This window comes from Hetaerina americana, unplaced genomic scaffold (assembly GCF_022747635.1).
Source record: "Hetaerina americana unplaced genomic scaffold, ioHetAmer1.1.p SCAF_52, whole genome shotgun sequence".
NCBI lineage: Eukaryota > Metazoa > Arthropoda > Insecta > Odonata > Calopterygidae > Hetaerina > Hetaerina americana.
Window position 1 is genome coordinate 2,115,486 of NW_027287117.1, and position 27,287 is coordinate 2,142,772.

The 27,287-nt window shown below is 42.2% G+C and overlaps 1 protein-coding gene across 3 annotated transcripts in view; it reads right to left on the minus strand.

The window, feature by feature from the left end:
• The window catches only part of Pkg21D (Protein kinase, cGMP-dependent at 21D), an 877,499-nt gene that overhangs the window by 158,812 nt on the left and 691,400 nt on the right, over nt 1-27,287 (minus strand). For all 3 annotated transcript variants that reach the window (XM_071593157.1, XM_071593153.1, XM_071593156.1), the window contains one exon: nt 14,141-14,512. In XM_071593157.1, coding sequence (XP_071449258.1) covers nt 14,141-14,338 — 198 coding nt within the window. In that variant the 5' untranslated portion in view covers nt 14,339-14,512. The remainder of the gene's footprint in view (nt 1-14,140; nt 14,513-27,287) is intronic.

The following is a 27,287-nucleotide window of genomic DNA, read 5'->3' on the forward strand; positions in this document are numbered from 1 at the left end:
TAAGAGTTTCATGGATGTTATCGTATTGCTATTAACAGGCTTTTTCTTTTCCATTCTCGATGTAAACAACGTTAACACACTCGCTCGTGGGAATTCGTGCTGACAAACTCGCGTAACCTTAGCGGCAAACGAGCGCCTACCATCCAAATGTTGGTCAGGCAAATAATGATTAATTACTCCCGTAGCGCATAGTTCTTCAGTTTTCATTTCTTTCGTTATTCACTTCTTACGATTTGAGTGAGGCCCTTCAACACTGTCTCACGCCACACTTATTTAATAATAATCCTCTTCCTCAGTCTGAGGTTTAAGATTTTCCATAATCTTTTCTCAACCACTTTGCTCGCCACGCGTACTACTATGTTATAAGCCAAGAGTATTTTACTTCGGAAGTGGCTCTCTGGCGAATTTAAGTTCAATATGATAATCAGATTGCATGAATATAAATAATAAACCTTTAAATCTCGTGCTTCGCATTGTGTGTGCCGAATTGTTAATACCATAATTTCGGATGGAAAGTCAGTGAAGTTACTCTTTTCCAGGAGCCCTCTGATAGTGGAAGCCAATAGCGTATTTCTTACGACCTTAATCAGGGGGAATTTTATTCATTCAAGTAGGAGCAGTATTTAGGAGAGGCGACCGCCTGCTGAGGTCATTTGCGCCATAGGAGATGGACAGGAAAGGATGAAGGGTGGAGAGAAATCCGGCGTCGGCATTAGCCTACTCTAATAACGAAAGGCACCAAGGGGTCCGCAGCTTAACGTCCCATCCGACGGACGTCGTACTCACTCAAAGTGCCCTCCACAAAGCACGTCAAGTAGGGATCGAGATACCTCTGAAAAATATTCATCACCGCTGGGATTTGAACCCGATTTCTCCGGCAGGGAAGCCAGTACGATAAAAAGTGTAAACAATTCTCATTTCTCTGGAAGAACAATGGTATATATTTAACTCCTCATTAATATCAAAAAAATCGAAGAACAACCATCATTGCCTACATACGTACCAAGACACCTTACAGCAAAAGAAAACTCTATCAAAATTAGAAGGTACGATTACTAACGACGTTAGACATAAAAGCACTCACCCCAACCACCCTTATCAAATGCACATTTGGAATAGGTATACAAAGAAACGAAGTAAATTTAAATCACAAGAGTTTCGAATAAAATAGAAAGCATTATCTCTTCCGACTCGAAGCGGCAAACGCAGGAGGAAAAGAGCATTGGGAATATCTGGAGGAGCTATCGAACGCAAATGGATCAAGTACGTCTCCGTTACAAAAAAATTCTAGGATCTGGCAAAAAGAAACGGTAGGCAGACAGACGTCTCCCCATGAGGAAGGAGCTAGAACGAATGCAACCTTCATTCTTTCTTAAAAGAAGCATTTACGGGGACGGGAAAAAATCGTCGGACGTCGAAGAGGGAAATGGGAGATCGGAGAAAAATATCGTGGAACACTTCGGTATATCTGGTCCCGGAGAGGGTTGACAAAAGTAAATATTAAATGATAAAATAGCAAACGAGAAAGATTCAAGCAGCCAACTGGATAGATGTCGTTAGAAATTCCTTCCATTATTTCGCGAACAAAGTAATTATTTCCCGCGGGTGTTCGCAATCAATTTGAAAATTATTTACCGTTTGGCGCTCCATTCGGCCTTCTTCTATTTCTCCCAGCCGTGTTGTCATCAGGGGAAAGCGGGGGGGGGGGATTTTCGAGGAATAGCTGGTTACCTGCGTCACCGGAAAGGTAAGGTGAAACAGCGGCTGTTTTTTCGTACGTGTGGTCAGCCATAAATGCCCAAGGGCCGCTTGCCAAACTGAGATGAAACTTCGGGAATACTTGTTCGTCATAATAACTCCTCGATACATCGATAACCCTAAGAAAATCTCCCTCTCTTAGAGTACTTTCCAATACCTATCCATTTTCTGATCCCAAAGTTCAAAAATAAAATTATATTCAACGTTTTACGATATACCGACGTAAAAAAATTAAACAAAGTTATTTCGTATAAAATCTTAAACATCTTCAATTAGAAATATTTTATCTTTGAAAAAATCGTTTGAACATTTGTGAACCACGACAATTATAAAATCCAGAAATGCAGACATACTAAACATCACTGCGCGGTAAAATAAATACTTAAACGTCAGTCCGCGAGATGGACCAATTTTTTTATATTATGGAATGAAATGAGCTGACAACGCTGAATCCCATTAGTGTCATTCATGCCAAAAAAATAACATTATTTGCTGTTTAATGGGTGGGCTGTTAAAAAAATTATCATTTGATAAAATATCTTCCACGTGAATTACAGAGTCGCGATACAATTAAAAGTGTCATGATTGTGATACGGCCTTCATTCGTCCATCAGGGTTTTATCGCTTGGCAAAATTAAGACAGACTGTCGGGAGTTGGGCGAATGGGCGAATTGGAGTCCACCAGCAGTATTAAATATTCCAAGAGTTGAAAGTTTTGGAAGATAATTAATATTTTCAACTCCAAAACGTTGACACTTGGTTCTCAAGTAGAGAATTTTTATAATCCAGGTTTAAAAAAAAAACCTGGATTTTAAAAGTTTCGACTGGAGAACAAAACTTTTAAAGTTATATGGACACATAAATCCCACCGAAACAATCCCTTTATGGCCGAGAATGAACTAGGAAATAGCTGTGGTACACGTGTGAGGAGATTCTGACATGCTGATATCTTAAGCCCATCCCTTTCCGAGACGATTAATCACTTTCAACGTCTGCCGAAATCCGCGATGGGGCTGTCAAGAGTTGTAAGGCGTCGGTGAGGGTGGGGGGGTGGGAGGGAAGAGATCCGGGGGAGGAGGAGGGAGGAGATGAGTTGGCAACCGAGCTTGGCACGGATAAAAACAATAAGAGGCACGAGATTACATCCGCGATAGCTGAAGAAGATCTGCGCGGGGAGATATATATATACACACACACACACACATACTTGGTAAGTCCGTCGCTATATGAAGTTTTTAAATGCCGGCATTTGTCTTCGTTTATCCGCGAGCGCAGCACCGCTAAAACAGACCGAACTCACTTAACGAAGCGAGAAGATAGCCATCTCGGTCTCCGGGACAGAGAGATGCATATTCATCCTCGTGCCTTGCTCATGGACTCTTTTTTTCCCCCCTCTCGGGTCTCTGAACGCCCAGTAATTAAACGCACGGGATTTTTGACTTATATGCCTCGTGGTCGGAGCTGCAAATATAATTTATGCGCGCCCGACATGGAAACATTGAAGCTCAGGTTATGGCCAACTACGTGACCTTATATCGGAAGCGGTCAAAGAGTTGTTCGTTACATACGTAATCGCCAAGGGAAGTGAGGAACTCTTTTAAGTTACGGCAGCGTAACTCCTCCTTTCTTTCTTCGTACTCCAATGGCCTTCTTATCTCAGTCACAATTAAAATATGACAAGTAGGATGTACGAATACTTTGCCAGGTGGGTAGACGGTGGGCAATGATGAGGACATTACGATACAGAGATACAACGATAGCGATGCTCGCTTAGAGAGCCACTCGAAATGTAAGTGAGGAAGAAACTTGTTTAAGTTTAATGTGGCGAATCCTAGGGAAATTTTCAGCAAATGCCGGACCGTGCAAAACCTTCGGGGTCGTGCGATCAATATTTTATTTCATTAAAAAAATGGTTCCTCGTCAAGTTCTTAACGTACAATGGAGACGGGGACCCTGCTCTGTCCAACTCACAAGTTTCGAGATGGTTAAAAGAAACTCTGTTAGGAAAGGTCGAGCCCTTTCCTAACAGAGTGTATACTTTTAAGAAAAGATGTAAGGATTATATGTAATGATTTGATTGATGGGTGGTGTATCGCATAATATGTAACAGCTTAATTTTTTTGTAATCTATCTTTTTTTTCTTGCCGATTGATTGATGTAAATGAAATGGGAATTCTCTTGTTTTTCTAAATAGATTTGTGTTTGGAAGTTTCCTTTAAGTGCACTTTTGTTTTACTTACTGATTTTATCTATTATCTTTTGTGATTACTTGGGACTTGCGTGCCACCTGACGCTGTCTATCTGCACGTGTGCATTTTTAATAATAATAACAATGTCGTTAAAGGCCTTTAAGGAGGTCCGGGAAGAGGTTCACGAAGAACAACGCTCTCTGGGCGGCCGTCAACCAGCAAAACCCGACAAAAATGTGGCTCGTGTTCGACAATCGTTGGACTGTGACCGTCGATTGAGTATCAAGATGGTTACCAATGAACTGAACTTGCCTACTGCTGTGTTGCGCATTGTTACTGAAGATTTAGCGACGCGGAAAGGGTGCGCCCAGCTCATGCCCAAGTTTTTTGCCACAATGCGCTACCAGTCGAAGATTTCCTGGCCAAACACCAGGTGCCAACGCTGCCCAACCGCAATCCGAAAGCTGATGCGATGCCCCTTTAGTGCGGGCGAGGAGTATGAATGGAGCGCAAATCTTTTCGCGAGTTTTCAAAAGAGTGAAAACTAAACGTCTGTCAGCACAAAAATTTTATTAGATTAGCACTTTAAATATCAATGCTCAAACAAGTAAAAACTGGCCTTGAACTCCTTTAAGTGCAAATTAGTTTCACTGAGGTCGGTTGCTGAGAACGCTCGAGTGCTTACGTGTACGTCGCCCGTACATCATTGACATCCTGCAGCTTCCGTCCGAAGGCCTCAGCAAACCACTCCATTTGGCTCATCCATAGCTTTCTAGCCGATACGTCATTTTCTGGAACGTCTACGGAGCTTGGAATTAATCCATCTACATTATTCATAGATCGATATTAATTTTATTCCGAATCTGTCAATTATTTTGTAACAACCTGCATCGGATTTAGCAAGTTTCTACGTTTCTCGTCCTGATAATATAAACAAAATATCATGTATCCGGCCTTTTAGGAGTAAAAATTTCATGCAAATAGGAACAATTAGGGTCCTTTTTTTCGACAATATAATCGAAGTTTATTGAAATTAAAATCGAGCTTCAAACATTTTCATGTATCTCAAATGGTTATTTCGACCCTCGAGAAATATAGTACATATTTGGCCCAACACCCATCCGTCCCTAAGGCCACCACGAGTCGACTTTTAGACTTGGCGAAGGCCGGAGAGAACAGTTTGTGATTAAAAGTTAACCGTGAAAAAAAAATAATGAGCTAATGCACACATTAACGTGAAAAATGAAATCCCTGGACCAATGGTAATGGAACTTTCTAATTTAATTGACGCCTCCGACCGGTGAATGATTTGGCAATCGAGAGGGAGATCAACACGACTAATGGGGACCACTACTGAGATGACAGTTCCCGGCGCGGCGAAAAATTTCGCCGTTCCATCGGAACGACACGGGCCTTTTGTCACGCCCTCTCATTTGGGGCCCGCCCCGCACCCACCGCTACGCCCACGAGGGCACTTCTCGGGTGATAATGTCCTCGCCGACGGAAATCGTAAGACGCATTAAGTCGATAGGGAATTGAAGGAAATTGGAAGGCGAGAGGATTGAAGAGACAAAAGCCGACCCTCTTTGAGAACATCCCATTCACGAGAGAAGAGGCGGAGGGCGTAAAGCGGTCGTTCAACCTCACAAACAACGCCCATTCACTTTCTTAACTACTCGCGTTACTTGTAAAAGAAAAAAAACGCGACCTTCATCCATCGGCGCCTCTTCTCAAGTAGCAATCTCAGAAAAGGATAAAACTATTATATTTATGAGCCTTGGATGGGTTAGCTAGTGTGAGGTGTAGCCAAATGAAAACCGAGCACCCGCTAGAACAACCATTCCGCGCACCATCAAGGACATAACCCAACTACCCGTACACCTCTGAATTGATACTATGCAGCTCTCCTACCACAGAAATGGCAGTATCGATGCGTGAAAAGCTAGCCTCTAACTCTTAGCGGACTGTGTGTGTGTGTGTTACGACTAGCGTTAGGTTTTCATTTGACTGCCCCAACTACCTAACTGCCCCTCTATCCTTTGTAAATGAGCCTCCAAACTACCGGACATCTTGAAAACGAATAAAACCCCAACGAAACCCTCCCGCTACTCACTAGCATACACACACGGGCCACTGGCATCCGAACCAGAATGCCCCTTTCAACGACCGACGCTAGTTTCAAACGCTGCCCTCCCCCCCCCCCTCTCCACCCCCGCCACGACAATGCTGCTCAAATCCCCCGAGGAGGCGTGCACCGCTGATCCCCGGGTTTGAACCTTGCCCTCTAGGGGTTGCCCTCCGACTCTCTCCTAAGCACTCGAACAAACCCCTCCCCCTACACGCCCATCACTCGTGACGGCAGTCTCCTGATGCCTGGTGAAAGGGGTGGTTGCGGTGCCGAAACATTCAAAAACAAAATTGTGACCCTTTTTTTGATTTTGAGCCACCATGACACCCGTGGCAATGCTCATGTACTTACTTCGGAGAAAATATTGGCGCTGGAGTACATTTTTATAAGTGTATGAACAAATGCATACACACTAATATATATATATATATATATATATATATATATATATATATATATATATAATATCTTCGAAATGGAACGCTCTTCGGCGACGCACAAATATATAAAAACACAGATGTAGATTTTTAGAATATAGAGAGACAAAGAAAGGACACTCACAATATGTTATTTGACGTTTCGACACCTCGGCTGCCGTCTTCAGAAGACGACATGACGAAGATGATTCTGAAGACGACAGCCGAGCTGTCGAAACGTCAAATAACATATTGTGAGTGTCCTTGTGTCCTTTCTTTGTCTCTCTATATTCTAAAAATCTACATCTGTGTTTATATATATATATATATATATATATATATATATATATATATATATATATATATATATATATATATATATATATATATAACCTTAAAAACAGTAATCAACCCGAAGGTCGGTTTGGGAGGTGATGGTAGAGTTCACCCAGTACTAAGCCCTATACGGCGTGTGAAATTCAATTGAATCAGGGTAGGGGGGCCAGTTCCTTTCCCTGTGCCGGTTATGGTTTCCCAGGAAGAAGATCTGGTACCCGAAAAATCACTTAAGCTTGGGTGTGTGTGTGTATATATAAATATACACATATATATATATATATGTATATGTATATATATATATATGTATATGTATATATATATATGAATATATATATATATATGTATATATATATGTATATATATATATATATATATATGTATATATATATATATATATATGTATATATATGTATATATATATATATATATATATATATATATATTTATAGTAACAGATATAAGGAAAAGGGATAGAAACACACATAAAGGACGAACACAGGAGAGGTGGGGAAGGCGGAATCAAGCAGATCACGAATGTAAAAATATCGGGTGTATTAGGCCAATGAGGCTCGTCTCCTCTTTTGGCTATGCGTACCACGAAACGCACTGCTCTTATCCTATATGATGTTGATGTTGTATGATGGCATTACTACTATCCTTCCTTCTTGTGTGTTTTCTATTTCTTCTTTGGTGGGTGAAACAGCTCCCTAACGCTATCTCTTGGCCAAAGAATCGGGGCACTTGGTTGCATAAAGCAACGCAGATCTCAGTGTAAATTACGCAGTATATCTGTTTCTATATAAATGAGTATTTGTTCGCCGTTTGGCAGGATTTCGTGTTTGAATGTATACAGATACAAATGTGTGTATACACATTAATATAGACGTCAAAGCTACAGGTGGCTGAGTCATTTGACATCGTTGGGATAATCTCTTTATCAAGAAAAAAGGATCAATGTGTGGAAGATTGTTAATGCCATTCATATAAAATTCGATTACTTTACTCGACATATCGAATATATATATATATATATATATATATATATATATATATATATATATATATATATATATATATATATATATATATATATATAATAAATGTGAAACTCCAATAGCCGTAAACAGTTTACCTTTCTAAACGAAGTAAAAATGAAATTAGTTGGCTAGCGCCACAAGTCAAGAAGGGGTAAAAGGTAAAAAAGGATAATGAGGTAGGTAAAAGGGGTAAAAGGTAAAAAAAGGAGAGGATAAGAAAGGTGAATACGAATACGCGTATTTCGGCCACAAAATAGCCCTCTTCAGCGTACTGAAGGGTAATCGTCACTACAACAAAAGTCGAAGTGAGAAAGGGTAAGGGCAATCCGAAGAATATATAGTGTTACATGTGTGGGGGAGGGGGGATTGGTGAAAAAGACAAAAGCCAATAGACGAGGCTGACGGTAGAGGAGTTTGAAACGATAGGTTATGTAGTGAGGGGGAGAGGGAATTACACGGTCAAGGAAATGACTAATTTCATTTTTACTTTGTTTAGAAAGGTAAACTATTTACGGCTCTTGGAGTTTCACATTTATTATATATTACTAGCCGTAAGAGCTCATTTCTATCAATATCGAATATTTATATTGATGCAAATATGTGTATATATACATTTATACATATATATTATAGGTTCTATTTTGAGAGACTTATAGCATAGTCAACCGTAATAATAAAGCGATAGTATCGATTGGTTATTCAGTGGCCAATTGTCATACAGTTCTGTACACGACCAAAACAAAGCTTCAACATACATACATATATACAAGGTGCTCTTGGTACTCGCCACGTGTAGCTCAAGGGTACTCCACTGAACGCAAAATCATGAAGTCAGATCGGGTCGACCGATACAAATCAATATTTGCCAAGCATTAAATATATCTAGGCATTTGCCCAAGAACAAAACAAAATTTACATTTAAATTTTCTTCGTTACCTTTATTTATTCAGGTCGTGATTTGGCGTAATAAATAAAAACATACACACTATCCCACGACTTGTGTTATTATTAATTGGGTATGGTAATGCTGGAAAGCAATCCTGTTATTTCACTTTTTCATATTTCTTCATTTTGACCTTTTTAAGTCTTTTTCGATTGGCAGCAAACAGTTCTCGGCACCTGTTACACTTTTCTAGAAATTTGCATCGTATCAAAAAACCATAATCGGAAATTTCGATGACTTTTTGCCACATTTTTTAGCACATTATTAGGTGTAATTCACCATGGCATTAGGGACGGTTCTAACACGTGTGGAAGCCATTAGATGCGAAATGAAAAAGCTTTGAACGGTAGCACTGCCCCTCAGATGAGAAAAGGTAGTAGCCATACCTCCGCCGGAAATCTGTAACAATTCCAAATTCGACGCGCATAACCAGATATCTCCCAGCTACCGAAATCTCGTTTACCCGGGCCACTTAAATTTTGAAGTTTACTAACACCCAAACTCGTCTATCTAGTTAATTTTTTGACGCTTGTGAAATGCTTAATCCCGGACTGTCCATCACATTTAAGAAATTAATGCATAGGCGTAACATATTCATTTTCTTAAGTCCTCCCGTTAATTTTTTAAGAAAAATGTTATTCATGCGTGATGAACAATCCGGAGTAATTGTATTTCAATGGCATGACTTGGCTGTCTGACTTAGTTATTCATATATTCTCCGCTGATGAGATAACACACTGATATCAAGTCAACTCCAACTTTCTTGCGGATTTCAACCAGATTAGATCTGACGGCACATTGGAGAAAAAGTAGGAGGAATCTTAATCATACCCTTACTTTTAAAATAAAATCTTTATTAATTGCTTACGCTAGATGTCAAACGTCTACCAAGGGAAGTCTTGTCAGAATATCCCAGAATTAAAGGCCCCGCATTAAGCAATTTCCCCAACTTAACCACTGGCGCGATTTCCAGGCAAGACGCTCATTTGTCAATCCCAATGAGTGTGTTGCTGGAAGTGATTTAGACTGGCAGAGGTCCGCAGCAATTACGAGAAAGATGCCCTTCCTTCCCCGATAAATATTAATAATGAACGCTTTCCAAACTTCTCGAAAATGTCTCTCAAATACACACCTCGTTAATTTTTACACTAACGCAGCTAAAATATAGTTACGATGTAGGAAACAACATTAATAGACATGAAAAAATATAATATTTTTTAGGGCGAATTCAGTTTGGCGTGAGTTCGCCAGCTAGAATTTGTGACTTTCCGACGACTTCACCTTTCGAGATGAACGTGGTTTTTTTGGCATGAATGTTTTTCTACTTTATGAATTAAAAAATATGCGAGTAACAGTGCAATCAAGAATTATCAAACATTGAGTGCAACATTCAAAAAGGTTTTTTATATTTTTACTATGAATTGAACTATCATAGTCTACGGTCTACAAGTCATCGGTCGGTTTCGTAGGTGAGATAATAACTAACTCCCTATCGAGGAATCCCACGAGTGAAATTCACATGTTCAGAATACGATGGCAAATTCCTTTCTCTCCAGCCACCGGTCGTTTCGCGGTCGTTTTCCCGTTTATAGAAAATCATACTGCTTGGATTTAGGGATTGATTTTGCTAAGGGTTGCCCAGAGGGGGGGAGGGGCTTCATGACTCAAAGACGGAGTCATCAGAATTTTGGGAAGCCCAAAAAAAAAAAGACTCAAAAGTTTAAGTTAAGAAAAACTTGGGCAAAATGACACCACTATTATTGAAGTTGCTGCACCATTATATTTAACATTTATCAAAATAGAACAAACAGGTATCAAACAAACAAAAGGTTCAGAACAAACGAGTTTAACTATGATACTGAAGGAATTATAATGGCCCCACACTACTTAGGTAAATCAGACCACAAAGATAAACTAAGGGAGATAGATTCCAGGACAGATAGGTACAAATACTCATTCTTTCCCAGAACAATCAGAAATCATAATAGTAAGAAACCGAAGTCACTTTAGAAATATTGAAAACATTGAATTTACAAGTCGGAGCAAAGTTAAACACTGCAAAGCTGTTAGGTATGTTTGTAGGTGCATGTGTATGTAAGATGTAGATTGAGTGTTTGCATGTGTGTGGGGTGTAAGTGTTCATGCATGAATGTATGCTATGTTTTTTTGTGGATATATGATTTTGTGGTTATTGCATGCGGTTTTTTTTCTTTTTCTTTTCTAAATTACGGGTGGTGTCCTAACACCCCCCGCCACACGCCCTTGCGGCGGCTTGCGGGGTATTAAGTAGATGTAGATGTAGAAATGTTTAATCGGCACATTCATAGAGTAATTAAAGTAATTTTATTCACTCTATATTACAGTTTAGTAATCATATGTACGGTTCAGAGTGTATTTCAGCTGATGGTATTTAGTATTATACTGATTCTACAACTTACACTAATTTCAACATGCGGTTCATAATTCATTCCTAATATCGTAAAATATAATCGAAAGGAGAACAGTTGTCCAAAAGAGGAGTCTGATTATTAGGGGTGGGGGGAGAATAGGTTGATTCGGAAGGTGAGTCATAGAGCAGTAAGTGTGGGGTCAACCCTGGAGAAAGCCAATATACTTGAATTCAGGGTCCTCCGGTCAATAATGAAATCTGCTTTCCTTCAGTTACGAAGCCGCAATCAACTTCTGCCCGTCTTCATTTCGATCAACATGAATAACACAGTGAAATTGCAGATAGGTTGCATTAGGGCCTCCAATGAGTGAAGGCACCCCATCGTGATCTCCAGTCATTATGCCAGTGCATCGACGCAGCGCTTCATGGTAGTAGTAGTTTTGAGGGGAGGCGACCGACAGCTGAGGTCATTTTCGCCATAGGGGATGGGCAGGAAAGGATGAAGGGTGGAGAGAAACCCGGCGTCGGCATTAGCCTACTCTTTACGAAAGGCGCCAAGGGGTCCGCAGTTTAACGTCCCATCCGACGGACGGCGTACTCGCTCAAAGTGCCCTCCACAAAGCACCTCAAGTAGGGATCGAGATACCGGTGAAAAATATTCAACACCGCCGGGATTTGAACCCGCGCCCTCAGGGTGGGAAGCCAGTACGTTAGCCCCCGCAATGATGGTTGGCACAAGAGGCGGAACCGTTATTCAGAATTGCGAGAAATAAGAAGAGATGCGGTCCAATGGGAGCAGAATAGGTGACCACTTCCTTGAGTCACATGATTTCCAATCAAACCTATGTTCGGATGCATCGCCTAGAGGCGAAAAGGCGGGAGATCGAGGGCAACCCCACGTGGGGCATTAGCCCCGGGAGGGTTGGGGGTCAGGCGCAGGAGGGCAGGACGGGTGAGGGGGGACACCAGGTGAGTAATCTCACACCTATCCTCCTCCCACTCACCTACGTCGGATTAAATATTATTCATCGTGCGGAAAAATAAACACGCTGACCTTTCACCGATTGCACACACTCACTTTTCCCGGGCTCAAATATAACAACGCAGTATGTATAAGGGCAGCATGGCGACAGAGTAATCTACGAGTGTTTTCCAATTAGCCTTCACAGATTACAGCGGATCACACATCCGCGGTTAAGACTGGGACGCTCAAGTGCTCAAGCATCAAATGCGAAAGACCAAATGAGAATTAGTGTGATGTTTACAACGGTAATAAATGTGTGAGAATTAAAAAGAATTTATTTTTATTCTAACACTTCAAGCCTAGAGACATCCTTCACTACCTATGAACAAGACAACCATCAAATTTGTTGTATCAGGCGTAACTTTATGGAATTTTTCACAAACTATTGAAATGAAGGAACAAGCGAGACTTAGACTTTTAGAAAGGTTCAGAACAAACGAGTTTAACGATGACACTAACGGAATCATAATGGCCCCACAGTACTAAGGTAGACCAAAAGATTTAATAAGGGAGATAGATTCCAGTACAGATAGATACAAATACTCATTATTTCCCCTAACTATCAGGAATCATATTACTAAGAAACCGAAGTCAGTTTAGAAATATTAAAAACATTGAATTTACAAGTCGGAGCAAAGTTAAACGCTGCAAAGCTGTTAGGTATATTTGTAGGTGCATGTGTACGTTAGTTGGTAGTCAGAGTGTTTGCATGTGTGTGGGGTGTAACTGTTCTTGCATGAATGCATACCATGTTTTATTTGTGGGATGTATAAATTTGTGGTTTTGCATGGGTTTTTTATTAATTGCGGGTGGTGCCCTGACACCCCCCACCACACGCCCCTGTCGCGGCTTGCGGGGTATTGAGTAGTTGTAGATTTAGACGTAAATTTGTAATTACACACACATCATATTAAAAACACGACCTCGGTTTATCTTATCTCTTCTCTCATTTTGAAAATTAATTTGCTGTTGGGATTGCCGCATCGTTTAACAAATAATTGATGGAAATGAATGAATGGGAATATTGAGGATAATTATTTCGATAGTCAATAAGTATCCGATAGAACCACGTGCATTCCCAGGGAAGTTTTTCCCGCTGAGAAAATTGGGTGTCCTAGCAGTTAACATATTAACCGTTAAGCCTTCTCTTACAAAACTATAAATGAGTCATCGGAAATCGCAATGGAATAAACCATTCATTACTCCACATACGCACATCTTGCCTCTCTTCATTGCGCCCGACACGCGTATTCTTTCCCACCCTCCGCATCGCCTGCCCACCATCGAAACCACTATATTCCATTACCATCAAAGAGCGCCCGCCCTCCATTCACTCCTTCTCACTTCTTTCCATTTCCCCCAACCACCTTTGTCCTCCCATTCCATAACTATTTCTTCATCGCCTGCATTTTTCTTTCGGTCCATTTCTTTTCCTCCACGACACGGATGCCTTCAATCACCTCTTATCCATAGAAGACTTAACTACGCACATCTCAGAAACCTATTTACAAGCAGCTCCAAATCTGGGCTACACATTAAATAATTCAATAATCATTTATTCGCATCCGCACACATGTTCTTTATCATCATCTCCCCCCTTTCTGCAAATACTTTTTTACCTGATGTAATTCTTCTTTTGTGCTCTTTCTACACGAATCGCCCTTCTTCCAAAACACCTCAAAACAGATGAACTGCTTCAATAGTGGATGTCCCACAACTTTAGTGTTTTTTTTCTCCGTAAACCTCATTTACTTCGTTTACACTTGATTAACTTTCAAGCGATTACAGTCGAAGTCGTTTCTACGATGAGCTCATTGATATTAACACTACTCGGTTGTAGGGGCAACTTAATATTTTAAGGGCTAGAAGAAGCACGGGCACCAACGAGGGTCCCTCTGGTGCCGTCGGGGGACTCACCCTCAGCTTGTGGACCTCCCTCTGCAGCTTGAGCACCTCCTGGTCGCTCCTCTTGAGCAAGCGCTTCAATTCCTCCGCCTGCGCCGAAGACGCCTCCGCCCTCGCCTCCCATTCCTTCGCCTCCCGCCTCAGCTGGGACACCATCTTCCGGAGGGCCTCGTCCGACCCGTCCGGCCCTCGCTGGCCCCCGTTCTGCATCAGCGTGGGCGTGTTGTTGTTGGTCCGGTGCGGCGAGGGGTGGTGGGCGTCTAGGTTGTTGCCCACCGGGTCGTCATCGCTCCCTTTGCGGGAGTCCCCGGCGCCCGCCGCCGGGTGGCGCTCCGAGGGGGAGCTCGAAGAAGCCGAGTCCGCCGTCGTGGACGAGGTTTTGTTCTGCGGGGAAAATAATAGAGGGGGGGGGTGTTAGGTAATAAGTCGGTAAACAATCAAGATAGGACGGTTTCGAGGACCGTGACTCTCAAAGCCTCAAGATCATTTACCATTGCTCCAAAACCAATCGCAAACACACAACACACACGCAAAAGCAAAGTAAAAGGTGGTGAAACAATTATTTTTTACCATGAATGGTCTTTGCATAAGAAAGAACCTCGATGAAAATTTGGACTAAAATAAATAAACTTGAGAAAAATAAAATATTTTCTGCGCTTTGACTAGAAGAATGTCATGTTTCACTGGTTACTTACGATAAACCGTGGCGATATGTAATTATCAGCCAAGTTCCAGTCAAAAACAAATTGAATAGCTTCAGGCGTGATGCGGTGGTATTCGGAAATAATAAAGAAGGAATGGTAACAAGTTTCCACTAGATAACTACTGGCTTACTACTACTCGTCCTCTACTTATCTAGTGGAAAATTGCTACCACCCGTTCTTCATTTACTGCCAGTTACATTGTAGAAAGCTATTGACAGACAAATAGAGGGGATAATGTTGGGAATCGAGGTAGAGGGAGGAAAAGAATAAGCATTTCGGATGTGAAGAATGGAGGTTAGGAAGTATGAAGAATAACCGAAATATGTAGCAATAGTTTTCAGGATATTTCGTGCGATGTACGCGTGACCGCTTCAGTGAAACGAAAATCAAAAGGCCGATTTCTTCGAACCATAACTTTTCATTTTCCGAGAATATTTCCCATAGATTTTTAAATCATTTAAATTTTTTCCCAAAAGAACAGCTTTCCTCTTGTCAAAACAAATTCTTAACGATATCTTTTACATATTTTCCGATGTATTTAGAAACTAAATACGATATCTGCTCCATCATAATTTCTCCCACAAATAAAATCAAAATCTCCAATTATTGAAATTAGAATGAGAGTAACATTCAAGCAACGAATTCAAATCTTATTCCGAGAACCCCCGGGCAAACGAGAATTACAACTATCGTATTGGTTTTCAACCCTGAGGACCCTGGGTCGAATTCTGGAGCCGACTGATATTTTTCAGTGGTATCCTGATCCCTACTTGAGGTGCTCCGTGGAGGGCTTTTTGAGTGAGTCCGCCGTCCGTCGGATGGGACGTCGAATTGTGTGGACCTCTTGGCGCCTTTCGTTAAGAGTAAGCTAATACCGACGCCGGGTTTCTCCCCTCCCTTCATCCTTTCCTCTCCATCCCTAATGGCGGAAATGACCTCAGCTGTCGGTCGCCTCCCCTAAAAACTATTACCACTAGGGATTTCAGGATTTCATTAACAGGGTCGTTAAGCAGGAAACTGAGTTATTAAGTACGTAGTCATTTTCAGGTCAGTAATCAATAAATGAAAGAATTAATTCCTTGTTTTATCCTGCTGCTGCGAATAATTCCATGATCATTAAATCACGAGTCATGGAGATTAATGAAGAACTATAATAGATCATATACTTAGTTCATCATTAGGATTAAGACAACTTTCATTTAAGATAGGCACAAACAAATCAAAGCTCCAAGGAGTCAATCCACAGCAGGGTCGATCAATTCAGTCGAGCCAGACGCAAGTGTCACCCTTCCTCCCTCTGCGGGCGTGAACACGTATTTCCTCGAAAGGTCGGGGATGTCTTTACAATTTTAATGAAGGCCGAATCGGTTTCCAGTCGGTCGTCGTTAACCAGATTCCTCGCTTCATTCCTCCCGAGTACCTGGAGGATATGCTAAACGAGCGGCCGCGCTATATATTTTATAAAACAACGTCCGAGTAAACAACCACGGGTCGCTCTCCCTCGGCCGCCCTTGGCTCTCTGCTGAGAGCGAAGGCCGGAATATGCCGCCTTCCTCCTCATCACTCCCTCCCTCCCTCTGGATTCCCGGAGGAGGGCGATTCATTAAAATGGCAAATTAGGCTCTTTCGGGGCCCCAAATCCCCCTCGCCACGCCACGCGGCCCCGCCCCTTTTCCCGAGCGGGCCCTGAGCCGAACTGACAGCGGCGAGGCGAGACGTCAGCGGAGACCCTCTCTCCACCCCCCGCACCCCCCACCTGCGCCGCGCGCCCGGAGAAGGGACGAACGCCGAGCCGTGAGACTCCGTCGGTGCGTTAATCTTCGACTCCGAAGCTGTTCGGAAAAGAACAAATAAAGGCAAAATAACCTGTTGAGCGCATGGGATAAACAAGGCGCGGGATACCGTCCCAATCGCAACCGGGGGGCGGGGGGGGGGGGTGGCGCTCCTACGGGCATCGAACGGACGCAACAGGTGGTGGGCGGGGAAGGGGGGGAGGACGCAGAGAGGGAGAGAGAGAGCAAAGGGGAATGCCGGAGTGAAAAGTCGATTCTTAGCTTCCATTGGCTCTCCAGCATTAGACACGTTAAACTCTTTTCCAACTATCCATATGACAATTTGCATAATTTTTCAAATTATCACCTTCGGCCCACGTCACGTTTCTAATTTGCTTGGACGACGTTCCATCCCACTTGTCTCTTTTATATTCATTATTCTAAAATTAATGCGCATTCAGTCCCTCAATATTCGCGCTCATTCATACCCCGCTACGATCTACGACATCACGAGTCTATTTTCGTGTCCGAGAACATACTACCTTGATCAAAAAGTTCCCGGAATAACCACCGTGTGGCGCTCCCATCGTTCCGATTTGAGTTCTGTTTTTTTTGTTAAATTGGTACATCTGTTGTTGATATTCCCTTTAAATCTTAGTGTCATAACTTGACATTTGCAAAAGTTACGTAGCCAAGAGTACATCTATCTCTGTGTGTGTTGGCGATTTTTTACAATTTCAGAAATGGATTTAAATTTGCAACAACGAACTTGTATTAAATTTTGCGTAAAAAACGGATTTAGTGGCGCACGGACGTTGGAAATGTTGGAAAAGTGTTTCGGCAACGATTCTCTAAAAAAAACGGTCGTTTACCAGTGGCACGAGCGGTTCAGAAGTGGTCGTGAGTCAATCGAAGATGATGAACGCAGTGGCAGACCATCGACATCGAAAGTCGGTGAAAAAATTGATAAAGTAAAAGAAATGTTGGTCAATAACCGCAAATTAACCATCAGAGAAATAGCGGAGGACTTGAACATTGCCTATGGATCCGCCCAAGACATTGTGGTTAATGATTTGGGTTTCCGTCGTGTAGCAGCAAAGTTGGTGCCAAAAGACCTCAATTTCATGCAAAAAAGAGACCGTGTTGACGTCGCAAAAGACATGATTTGCGAGGCTGAATCCGATCCCACATTCATCAAAAGGATCATTACTGGAGACGAGACGTGGGTTTATGAGTACGACACGCAATCCAGACATCAGGCAAGTGAATGGCGTTCACCAAATGAGCCGAGACCAAAAAAACCACGTCGTTTTCAGTCAAAAAAGAAGGCAATGCTGACGGTTTTCATGGATTACAACGGTGTAGTGCATCATGAATTTTTGCCAGAAGGCCAGACAGTAAACAAAGAGTATTATTTGGGCGTTATGAGACGTTTGCGTGAAGCAATTCGCCGAAAGAGACCAGAAATGTGGGCAGAAAACTCGTGGATTTTGCACCATGATAACGCACCGTCGCACAGTCCTATCATTATTCGTAATTTTTTGACGAAAAATTCAACAAATACCATCCAACAGCCACCGAATTCACCTGATTTGGCTCCCTGTGACTTCTTTCTGTTCAATCGAGTTAAAAAACCATTACGGGGAACGCGTTTTAGCAGCCGAGAGGAAGTAATGGAAAAATCGCAGGAAGCACTGATGGACATACCGAAAACCGAATATAAAAAATGTTTCGAGGATTGGATCAAGCGCTGGCATAAGTGTGTTGCAGTCGATGGGGATTACTTTGAAGGGGACAATATAGATTTAGATGAATAAACTTGTATTTTTAATTTTCTGAATAAATTCAGGGAAATTTTTGATCAAGGTAGTAATGTGGGGGTTCACATTCGAAAGATTTTCAGCGAATGGAAAGACGCCGCGGCAAAAGCGAAAGTAATAAACATCCCTCGAAATTATGGTCATAATTGCAGGATAAAAAACTTAACGAAATTACCTCTCGTAATGCCATAATTTCTTCTTGAAACTGAATTTTAAAAAAAATAAACGTCCCTGAATACTTTCCCTTCATTTCACCCCTTGTGGCAACCAATGTTTCCTTCCCTCCAACGCGTCCGATCAAGAAGTCACGCTTTCTCCCTTTCTCCACTTCAATTCCGTCTCGACAGCTTCAAAGTGTCATTCATGCCATCACGATAATCCTGCGACTGGACGCTGTCCTTCGAATGCAAATTCTGAATACTCCTCGTTTTAATTTAATCCCTCCAATCGAGACTTTTGACCCGGACCAAGTGCGATCTTAGAGCGTATTAATTTTGGGGGAGACACAGAAGTCATTTATTTACTCAAAACTTCCCTCCGCCATTACCTTTTCTTACGTGGTGGACTCGCGGAAATCCACAGAGCCCTAATCCCAATTAAATTGACTTGAGCTGCTGTCCATGGCTCCCATTTTCCCGTCGTCCTATCCTAAGTGGGTGTAGGAACCACGAAGTGATTTTTAATAAGTATTCTTAAATTCTCCCATAACTGGGTATCTTTCTCCATTCATTAATTATTAATTAAAATCTCCCTTAATTTCCAATCTCATCATCAATTATCAGATGAAACTACAGCGAGTCGAGTGCATTGCCCCATCTTGAAAGGGCGGCTGGAGGGCGGAACAGTTTCTGACTAGCCCTTCGGAGGGAGAACACCCTTTACCCGTGCACACCAGCACCGGAGTGCTCCTTCCACGAGCGAGTCCCTTCACTAACGAGCCCTACCCCGCCCTTCCGTACCAGGCCCCGCTGCGGCCTGAGAATTTTCGCACTCGGCAAGCGAAGGTGGGCTTTCAAATCGACCTATCGCATGCGGTGGCAACCCTTAGCGGGGCTGTTCGATATGACTTTACTATGCAGACATTTTTCCCACTTAAACTGTTCGATATGAATGATCTTGAACGACCGATTCACTGGGGGTCATCGATAAGTATCAGCGATGTAAAAAGTAGAGGAGATACTCACAAAACGAAGCTGAGAGAAGAATTGCAACAGATACAGAAGTATTTTAAACGAAGCGGAAGCGGGAATTAATGGCAGGCGCCTTTTTAAGTAAAGATACATATAGAGATTTAGGTGAATATACTAGATGTGAATTTCGGCCATGGCCGAGCTTGATTTCTTCGCTCAAACGTTGCAATAAGTTCGCCGTTGATGGTATTTCCTTTTTCAAGAGTCAATGAAAATTATCTCAAGCGCATCCCAAAAAATCGACGCCCGCAGATGAAACAGTCTTCGCCTTCTTTGGAGGCGGTTCTCCCTTCTGAATCCATTGTTTTGTTTTTTTGTCTCGGGTGTGAAGTAATGGACCCATGGTTATGAAACGGCGCAAAAATTCTACTTTGTTTCTGTGAAAAATATGCTAAGTATTCCATTGAAATATCTTCACGACACTGTTCTTGCTCGAGTACCAGCAAAGGCGACACCCATCTTACACACAGCTGTAAGAGTGTGAGCCCATCTTGCACACAGCTTTCTCATGTCCAAATTTTCAGTTAATATGCAATGTACTACACTTTTTGAAATGCCTACTATGTCTACTAGCTCGCCCACTTTCAGTCGACGATCATCCGGTATCAATTTGTGGATTTTATTCACCCTTTATGGAGTCGTCACCTCATTTGATCGACCAATGCGATGCTCGTCTTGACAGCTCGAACGGCCTCGTTTAAACTCTCCCTCCCAATATTTTACTGTTGTAAACGAAGGAGCAGACCCGCCCAGAGTAGAAAAATCCAGTTCAGCTTTTATATTGGTTTGGCTGAGGCCTTTCAAATAAAAGTATTGTGTCACATAACGACGGACAATTTTCTCCATTTTCACATATTCACTGAAAACGTTCGCTATTGATGGCTAAAAAAAAAAATACTAAACAAAATGGCGTCTTCAAACTTGATACATTTGTTTTATGTATTGCATACTTTCTAATACAGTGATATAATTCAAACAATTACCGCCTTCTCTAGGTCAGGCCGGGTACTTATGGGACCTTTATGTAACGACTGCAGGGCCCGGGTTCGATTTCCGGACAAGTCTCTCTGGGTACCTGTAGTTCCGCCCAAGCTCTGTTATTTTTCGGATACAGGGAAAGGAACTGGCCCTCTTACCCTGAAGTATGAATTTCACACGCCGTCGGGCTTAGTACTGGGTGAACTCTACCATCACCTACCAAACCGACCTTCGGGTTGATTACTGTGTCTATGGTTTATATATATATATATATATATATATATATATATATATATATATATATATATATATATATATATATATATATATATATATTTATGATTTCGTTGTATTAATACGGAAGTGTTGAATAGCAAACTTGGACAGCAACCAACAATATAAGAACACATAAAAAGATCACTCACACGTTATTTCTTGATCATTTCGACGGAATTCAGTTCCGTCTTCATCGTAAGAAATAGAAGTAAATGACTTTTACTTCCTTTTGACATGAAATCCCGCCAAACGGCGAACAAATTCTCATTCACATGGAAATAGATATAAGGAAAAGAGATAGGGACACGTAAAAAGGACGAACATATTAGAAGTGGGGAAGGCGGAATTAAGCAGATCACAAGTGCAAAAATATTTCCTTGGCCGGGACTCAGGATCTTTCCACTTGCCGGGCGGATGCTCTAACCACTTGAGCTATCCAAGATACGTAATTTTCACTGAGATCTGCGATGTTAATATAAAAGGTGTATGTATATTTTTTTCTAAAACATTCATACATATATACTTAGGAGGACGAGAATGGGAAAGAACACCCCAATGAAACCCTAAAATATTCGGGCGCATTGATTGAGAAAAAATGGCCAACACCTAGAATTGTAGAAGTTGATCCGCCGTGATGTTAGAAATTTATCAAAAACCTCACAGAGCCATATAAAATCCACAATAGTAACCGCTACATAGCGATCATAGATGGTAATTAGAACTCCAAATTAACATTACGGTTCAAACAACTGCAGGAAACAATTCGAATCCTATTGAAAGCAGTCCAGATGGAAGACGCATTCGTTAAAAAAATACATAAAAAAATATTTTCCGAAAATCTAGCGAGATACGAGAAACGTTAAAAGAATTACAAAGTTTGATTTATTAGAGTATCTCGGTCAAAGTTCACGTTTGTATCCGATTACCATGTCATACTTTAATGAGCAAAAAAACATTATTTAACCCGAGAATTTTTTTCCCAATTAAAATTCATTAACAAACATGAACGGTTTTGAACCTGGAAAATTTAAAATTTTAATACGTCTACGTACTCAAGGAAAGTCCTCCTCTTCTATGCCTGCAGCAAAATCAAACTCAATCTGTGCATTAGTTTCGTCGTAATAGTGGAACGAGCAAAGATTTCCAGATCTATATACCTGCTAGCTTGGGGAGGTTGCAGCCCAGTGCGTTGGACCACTAACCCGAGGGTCCGAATACGATTCCCGGGGAAGCCTTCGAACGCGTCTGTTGGGCTAATGCTTGGTGAGCTCTACCATCACCTATCAAATCAGACTCCAAACAAAATATCTACCTGTGAATTCTAATCTCACTGCTATGGTATCCTTGAGCAGACGATCCCCGATTTAAATCTTGGCGATGCCAAGAGGCATGGCCAAAAACATTTTGGATCAAAGGAGATTGGGAAGGCTTTCAACTACCGCCCGGAGCCTCTAGAAGCATCTGGAAATCTTGATGAAACTTCATATTCTTAGGAACTGAATACCCATTCGATGCGAAATCCCAATGTGACGTTCGTTAAAAAGGAAAACATTGATTTGAAAAAAAATCATCTGCCTATGGTCATTCCGTGGGTCTCAAACATCGAAATATTGGTGGAAACATCGAAGTCCTATAATAGGGCATAAAACTATGCTTTCCCTACGCACGTGAAGGGAGTAAAAATGAAAAAAAATATATATATCAGCTCGCTTGTCAAAGCCGACCGAGCGGGTTAATGTTCTGCGCCATTAGTGGGAGGGGCGGGGTGGGGTGGGCCCGTGGGGTCTCGCCCCCCCCCCGCCTTACGTCTAATAGCGTCGACCGGCTCTCAGCTCGGGGCGAGACACATATTATGATTCGCAGCTGTTCCGGAGGAGAGATTTTTCCAAAGCTATTATCACGGCGACGAGACAATGAGTGATACGCATAAAGGTAACAAAAAAGAAAAACATGGTAACGCTCGCTGGCCATATATGACTTCATTTCGGTTGAACGACCTCCCAATGTGAAAATTGCAGATTTAACTGTTTCAAAATCGTTGACCACGCCGACGCTGTTTTTGCGTTGGGATTTGCGACGGTCCATTATCCCGACCGAAAACCTACGAAACAATTTGGAGGCAAAGGGATGGCGAGAGTCGATCGAAGGGGAAGAGGACGAGGTGTCCCCTGGAAACGCATTGCTTAAAAGACCGCAGCGGGATCGTTAGGGTTGATTTATTTAAGTAACTGATGAAGGAAGTCCCCTTATTTAGGAGATTAAATTGGCCATAAAAACAACTTCCCTCCGCCATTAAAACCATAATTTAATTGTATTCCGCCTTACTCGAGGCATTTTCCCTTGGACTCGCCGAATAATAACGTCGTCGAAATGGGATGGAAATACGCAAAAGAGGGGTGATTTAGTAAGCGATTTAATTCGATGTAAATTATCCAAATACTAAGGAGAACACTTTAATTAGCTCCCGAGACTCCCAAGATCACTGCTGATTAGCATTTACGAAAACCAAAAACAAGTCAGGGGAGTGAACTGAACGGCCGAAATCTTGTAGCGCTCTGAGAACTTGTGCATGTCACTTGTACAGTGCGCGTTTAATTTCTTGTTTTTAGAGCTGCTCCGATTAATCGTTTGGGACGTAAATTTGTGGAATTGTTCCATGATGAATAATTTCAAAATATAACTTTGTAAATTCGCATGAAAAACAAGCTCTAATGCGTTTTAAAGTGGATTTATAAAGTTTCATTTTCACATTATTCATTTAAGAGTCACTGCACCTAAAAGCACGGTTACCACGAAATTTGACGCGCGTGATTGAGCACGCCTAATTCTCATTTCAGAAACACACTTCCGCTCAAGACTATCGGTAAGAAATGAATGAAATGGGTCAGGGTGAACTAACGGAAACGAACCGAGAGAACTCGAGTCCAAATGTAATAAATGCCTCCTCAATAGAAACTTACTGAGTAATATTTCAGTCTATGGTAGGGCAGAGGGGGAAATATGGACTCTTCTCTTGCAAACCTTCAGATGCGCGTGGGAACATTACGGCTAAATGAATAAACACTAAACCAAGGGGGGGGGGGGCAGCATATCGATCGACAATTATGGGAGGGGCTTCTCCCATACGATATAACATCACAAAAATTCGTCTATATCTTGTGAAACCGATGAATTTTCAAACTGACCGTGTATAAGCAATTTTTGTTTTGTGACCAGCTGGCTATCGTTAGTGCAATCCTATACGTATTTGCGAATCATCGAATTAGACTGAAACATTGAAAGATTGCGAACACATTGAAAATAAAACCGGTGGTGTTTCATTGAAATCTGAAGACATTTGGAAGACTTTAAATCAGAACACCTCAAGTCAGCTACAGTCTCGTTCAGCGAATATACACTTTGCCAAATTCACTCGACTACGATAATTAGAAAGCTCTAAGTGGATTTTAATGTTTTCTGTTTACAGTCTATCCTTTAAGATAGCTTTTGGATGAGCACACAGACAAAAGCACCTTCATAACAACTGAACTGCTCCTCGAATTAACACAGACCGGTGACCCTTTAATTAGCTTTTACTCATTATCTCTACCGTTCATTGCAATTTCGACGTTATGACATTTCATGAGATGGGAATATAGATAAAACCCAAACGGCAGTAATCAACCCAAATGGTCTGTTTGATATGCAAGGGTGGAGGTCCCCCAACACTAAACCCAACCGCGTGTGAAATTCACAGATTGAGGAAAGGGGGTGCAGTTCATTCCCCTGCGTCGCCTGCCGTCTAGCGGGAGGATTTGATAAATGGGAAATCACACCGTTTAGAAGAAGCTGAAGATGCCGAGAGGTGTTAACCCTAATTCAAACCCAGGCCCTACTCTGGAATACTACGCACTACGAAAGATGATGGAGCACTTTAAAATATAACACTATGACGCACTCATTTGGGAATTGCAACAGATTTCTAATCCCGCGGTGCACTGAAACCAATAATTTTTCGTGTTACAGATGTGCTTCTACCGATGCCTGGATTTCAACGCGCCATTACCAGTGAAAGGTTTTCATAGTCTTTTTCAAATTGCATATAAAATACTGCTAAATAATTAATACTTTCATTTATCACGGCGGTAGAACTGTTTATATGTTGTTTTATTTACTCTAAGCCCCTTCTGTAATGAAATCATAGCCGTGTGTTCCCCGGCAGCGTTTCACGGGCCGCAGCGCGAAGAATTCCGAAACCCGCCAGCCCAGAAGGCCGCAGTCCGGAGACCAATGGCGGGAAGGACACCGTATGGGGCACCGACTTGATCTTTGTCGCTGTATTTGGCTCAAAACTTCAGTAAAGCGTAAGTCACGTGAGTTGGGAGGAACGCTCTGATCAATCTTGCCGAGAGAAAGATGACGGCTGCGAGGTATGTTTCTCGTCCTTGACAAACACCCTACTAAGAAGAGTAAACGGCTCTCGAGACGCGAATGCCACATGCAGAATGAGAAGGTCTCGTATCTGCCGTTTTAATGGTATAGCCATCCGTGTCTTTGCCCCGGGAGCACGATTCAATCCCGAGGATTTGGGGTGTTTGGTTTCGCTTCACCTCTTCCGCGCCTGCGGTTAATTCTTTCCGCCCGAATGGGATCCGACCACTTTGAGGGTGGGTGGGAGGGGGAATGCTCCTCTGGCTCCTCTCGGGGGAGCGGAGCCGAAGGAAGTGGCGGCCCTCCAAGAGTGGATTCCGCGACCAAAGCTGCGGGCGCGGCGATTCCCGTTAGGCGCGGAGGGAACAAAAGGAAATCGACCGTTTCGAATGAGTACAGAAAGCATACGGGAGTCTCTTATTACGATCCAGCCTCCGAGGATTGAAATTAACAAAAAGAAAGCGATTCGCGAGGAGACTGGCTGAGGAATGCTGGGAATGGGAACCTCCACTCTTGATTCACGAAAGACGTTAGCCACCGTTAAAGAGTAATTACTAATACAGCAAGTTCATCATGAGTCGGATGCCGTTTCCAACTCTTAATGCCCTCGTCGAAGGGTTATGCCGCATTATCTGATTTTGTGCGTCCAAGGGGAAAAGGAGATTACTCAGTCTCGACCTGGAAGCACGGAGATCGACGTAGATCCTCCCACCGGAATGGTCCCCGCTTTGATGTTGCATCAACGGGATATGCTGGACTATGTCCAATGCTCGAATCAACAACCTAGAGAGATTGGCACTAAACGCAAGGGAAATAGATTTCTGCTAATCAATCTTCAGCTACAGCTTATTACTCAATCTTATTGAATGGTCCATATAAACCAAATTTTTCAACTTAAAGTTCGGTTGGATAGGCGAGGGTAGAACTGGCTTAATACCATGAATGACGGCATTCACACACCAGGATTGGGGGGGAGGCAAGTTCCTTTCCCTGTACCACCTCTGGTTCCCCCGGAAGATCTGGCGCCGGAAAAATCACAGCGATTAATACAGATGAGAGTGCCAAGGGGCGTACCCGGGAATCGAACCCGAGGGGCGTACCCGGGTCCTCCGGTCAGTAGGCTAAAGTTTTTACCCTCTGGGCTACCAAGTCCCCGCGTGGTACATATTAGGGTGAAAAGGGAGGAGAAACCAGTACTCGATGGAATATAATCTAACTGTAATAAACTATCGATTCAGAGCAAACAGGACATGCCGCGAAGCAAACCACCGTTTCGCTCGTGACACGGGTGCCTTTAGAAAGGAGAGAGCGAAGAAAAGGTGATCCTAAGGAAAGGGACAAGTCGGGGAGAGCAGGCAGATCACACCCAAGGTGTCAAATATCTGAGTCAAGTCTTGCTCCGCCTTTATAAGTTTAATGGAGGAGTATTTATCTCTTCTCCTTTACTGTTAATATCTGTAAAAAAAAAGGACCAATACTTGCATCTCACAATTCGAAAGCCGATTTCCCTTTTTTCATTCACTCTCACCACCGAGGGACTGGACTACGAGGAACGGGTTACCATATTTTGGCCAGCCGTAAGTAGCTCCACACATATCGAGGGATATCATTGATTTTAAACCGATATTACCCTCTGGCATTACCTGCGATCATTCCCGTTGCCTCTAAAAATTAAATCGATGATTTTCGACTAAAAATGGTATTCACTTCACGAAATGCTCCATGAATTTTATTGAAATTACAAGAATAACAATTTCATTCGCATCCCAATCGTTCAAGATGGTTTACGAAGCACAAAATCGAAAATTGGCATTCGTTCCCTAGTTGCTTTTTTGATTTAAAAGAAGTAAATGTTTCTTTCTGGAAAGCGAATGTAATGGGTTTGCAATGCTCATTCCAAAGCAAGATATATTTAATTAAGGCATTCGCACAAACTTGGCTGGCTTGGCAAACGAAGATGGCTCACTGTGTTTACGTAAGCCGATTACCTCAAAATATCGCATTCAAAA